Consider the following 2,313-nt stretch of genomic DNA (forward strand, 5'->3'; position numbering starts at 1 on the left):
GTGAAACTTCCCCGTCTCAATTGCATGGGCTAAGACGGACAATAAAATACTGACTTAAGAACTATTCCAGGTTTTGAGCTATTGTGCCTTTTTCTTCTTGTCTCGAAATACTGACTACAACTCTTCCATGTTTTGAGCTAGGACCCTACATGCCCTTGGACCTACCGCTTTTCTCTTCAGGACTTGGTCGAGTCTCCATTTTTCCCCTTCAGCGGCTACGGGACGAATGAGGTAGATCTCTGGACTGAACCTAAGAAACACAGAGTTTTGATAATCACGTGCTTGAATTCGAATACATTGACAAAGGTTAGACATTGAGGTAGGTTAGATATGATAGATAACAGTTACTCAAATGGATAAGTTACAAAAGGACAACAGTCTTGCCAAAGACTTGAGCTATTTCAACCAGTAGACATAAAATTCTCACTGGAAGCTTGTATTTGTTAAGATAAAAGAAAAAAAAGGATGTTTTGCCAATTTATATAATGATGGAAAGGTTGCTAACTTGGAGTATAATACAAGTCAAGGTACAGACAAAAAAGTCAAAACTACAAAAATGTACACAGACAGACAAGACAGGATAAAAGGAAAACAAATAAAGCAAAAAGTAAGCATAAAGGAATGACATTGAATAAGGTGCAACCATGGCATGTTTATGGGATATTTGAAAATAATTCTACAAGAAAAATAAAGTTGAGGAATGCCTTTATCGAGACTAGTTTGATTGAAGAAACAAGCATGTAGAGGATATGACTGAGGACAGTGGTGAAGCATTAGGAGAAATGGCTACCTGCAGTTCTAGGTGCAGAGGATAGGAGGAGTCGGGAATCTGTAGATGTGGAAAGATGGAATCATGCATGACTTTCTCTGCACCGCTAAAAAAAACCTATCATATCTTATACACAGATGGATTTGGTGGTCAGAAACCAGGGACACAGAAACACAAAGGGTTACACAACAATGGTTAGTTCTGTAGTAACGATGGTTTGGTCACAAAACTTGTCCTGGACCAATACATGTACCGTATTCAAAGAGGTTTGACTATCAAAAGTATCAAAGCCACATGAAGTTAATGCCAATGGAATGAAGAATCCCATGTATAGCAAACAGAAGAAAATCAGTTGTCAGGCTTTTTTCTTGTAAAAACTTGCAGATTAAAATTTCAGTGTTTTATACTGCGGCAGAAACAAAATACTAAGTCTAAATCTTTTCTACAGTTCAGACGAATGAAAAATGATTTGAGGAGAGAAAAGTTTCCGTACCACCAGTCAGCGATGAAGATTTCCTCCTTTGCAGCCTCCAAGCCTTCAGCCACAGCAGCCATGTACGAGGCTGCATCCACAAACCTGGAGAGGGATCGAAAAGCGGCCGGTAACATGACAGTCGCATGATCATCAAGTTGCTCAGTCAGGAATTACCACATTTATCTAGCAGGCTTGTATTTGCATAACATGATATAACTTGTAAGAATGGTATTCCATTTGAAGTCTCCAAAATTTTTTGTCAAAAAAGAAATTGTAAGAAATGGATGAAATTCTGATGCAATGATGACCTAGCAGCCATCAAATACACTGGAATGAACTCTATTCTACTGAGACTGCAAGTTTAAAGACAACATACATGTGTAGACCACCTGATAACACATTGGAAATGAGGTATCAGGTCAGTCAAGGATCAAAAAGTGTCTATCTGTTTAATATAGTCTGTTGTACAATTAGAAATTCATAGGAGCAATGTACATGCTTGGCTGATCGCTTGGAGTATGTCATAATGTACATTACTTTTTAATGATAGACTGCAGAAAAACTGGACAGCATATGACAGAGTGCAACAGAGTATCCAGATCAAGGAGTGGCCACATCAGGGGCCACAACAGAACAGAAACCTTCCAGAGGCGCACAGATGGTCTCCTGAGACCGGACTGCCAAAGAGCAGAAAAACTGGGTGGAATAATTTCCTACCATTGTGCCTGTGTGTCCGTCCTGACTGGTGCGAATGAGTTGAACCTGTTCCACCGAGTGAAGTCCCTCCCGTAGCGCTTCACAGTCAGCTCGATCCCACGCTTCCACTCTTCCAGCTTACGGGCCGTCCAACATTCCACCAGCAGGCGCCTGAAAAACATGTCATCTCCATGTCGTATTCCAACTTTGGTGATTAAAGCTTAACACTGTAGTTTCTACAAGTCAAACAGTTCTCCCATGACATTGTCTGGTCCCCTAATCAACCTACTGATGCTTGGTATCTGTATCCAATATACATTTGCTGGCAAGCAGTACAGCAGCAGTTAGTTATATTACAGTGAGTGACCTTCCT

General features: G+C 40.4%; 1 protein-coding gene and 1 long non-coding RNA gene across 2 annotated transcripts in view; one reads left to right on the forward strand and one right to left on the reverse strand.

Annotated features, from left to right (window-relative positions):
- Nucleotides 1–136, forward strand: part of LOC118407060 (UDP-N-acetylglucosamine transferase subunit ALG14 homolog) — a 1,544-nt gene extending 1,408 nt beyond the window's left edge. Inside the window, exon 3 of the mRNA XM_035807478.1 lies at nt 71–136. Within this exon, the coding sequence (XP_035663371.1) occupies nt 71–136 (66 nt within the window). The remainder of the gene's footprint in view (nt 1–70) is intronic.
- Nucleotides 137–144: 8 nt separating this feature from the next.
- Nucleotides 145–2,117, reverse strand: LOC118406976. Its single transcript, XR_004830103.1, has 3 exons — nt 1,962–2,117; nt 1,263–1,346; nt 145–250 (listed from the first exon to the last, which is right to left on the reverse strand). It is a non-coding gene; the product is annotated as an uncharacterized LOC118406976 (long non-coding RNA).
- Nucleotides 2,118–2,313: the final 196 nt, after the last annotated feature.

Source organism: Branchiostoma floridae, chromosome 19 (genome assembly GCF_000003815.2).
Source record: "Branchiostoma floridae strain S238N-H82 chromosome 19, Bfl_VNyyK, whole genome shotgun sequence".
Lineage (NCBI taxonomy): Eukaryota > Metazoa > Chordata > Leptocardii > Amphioxiformes > Branchiostomatidae > Branchiostoma > Branchiostoma floridae.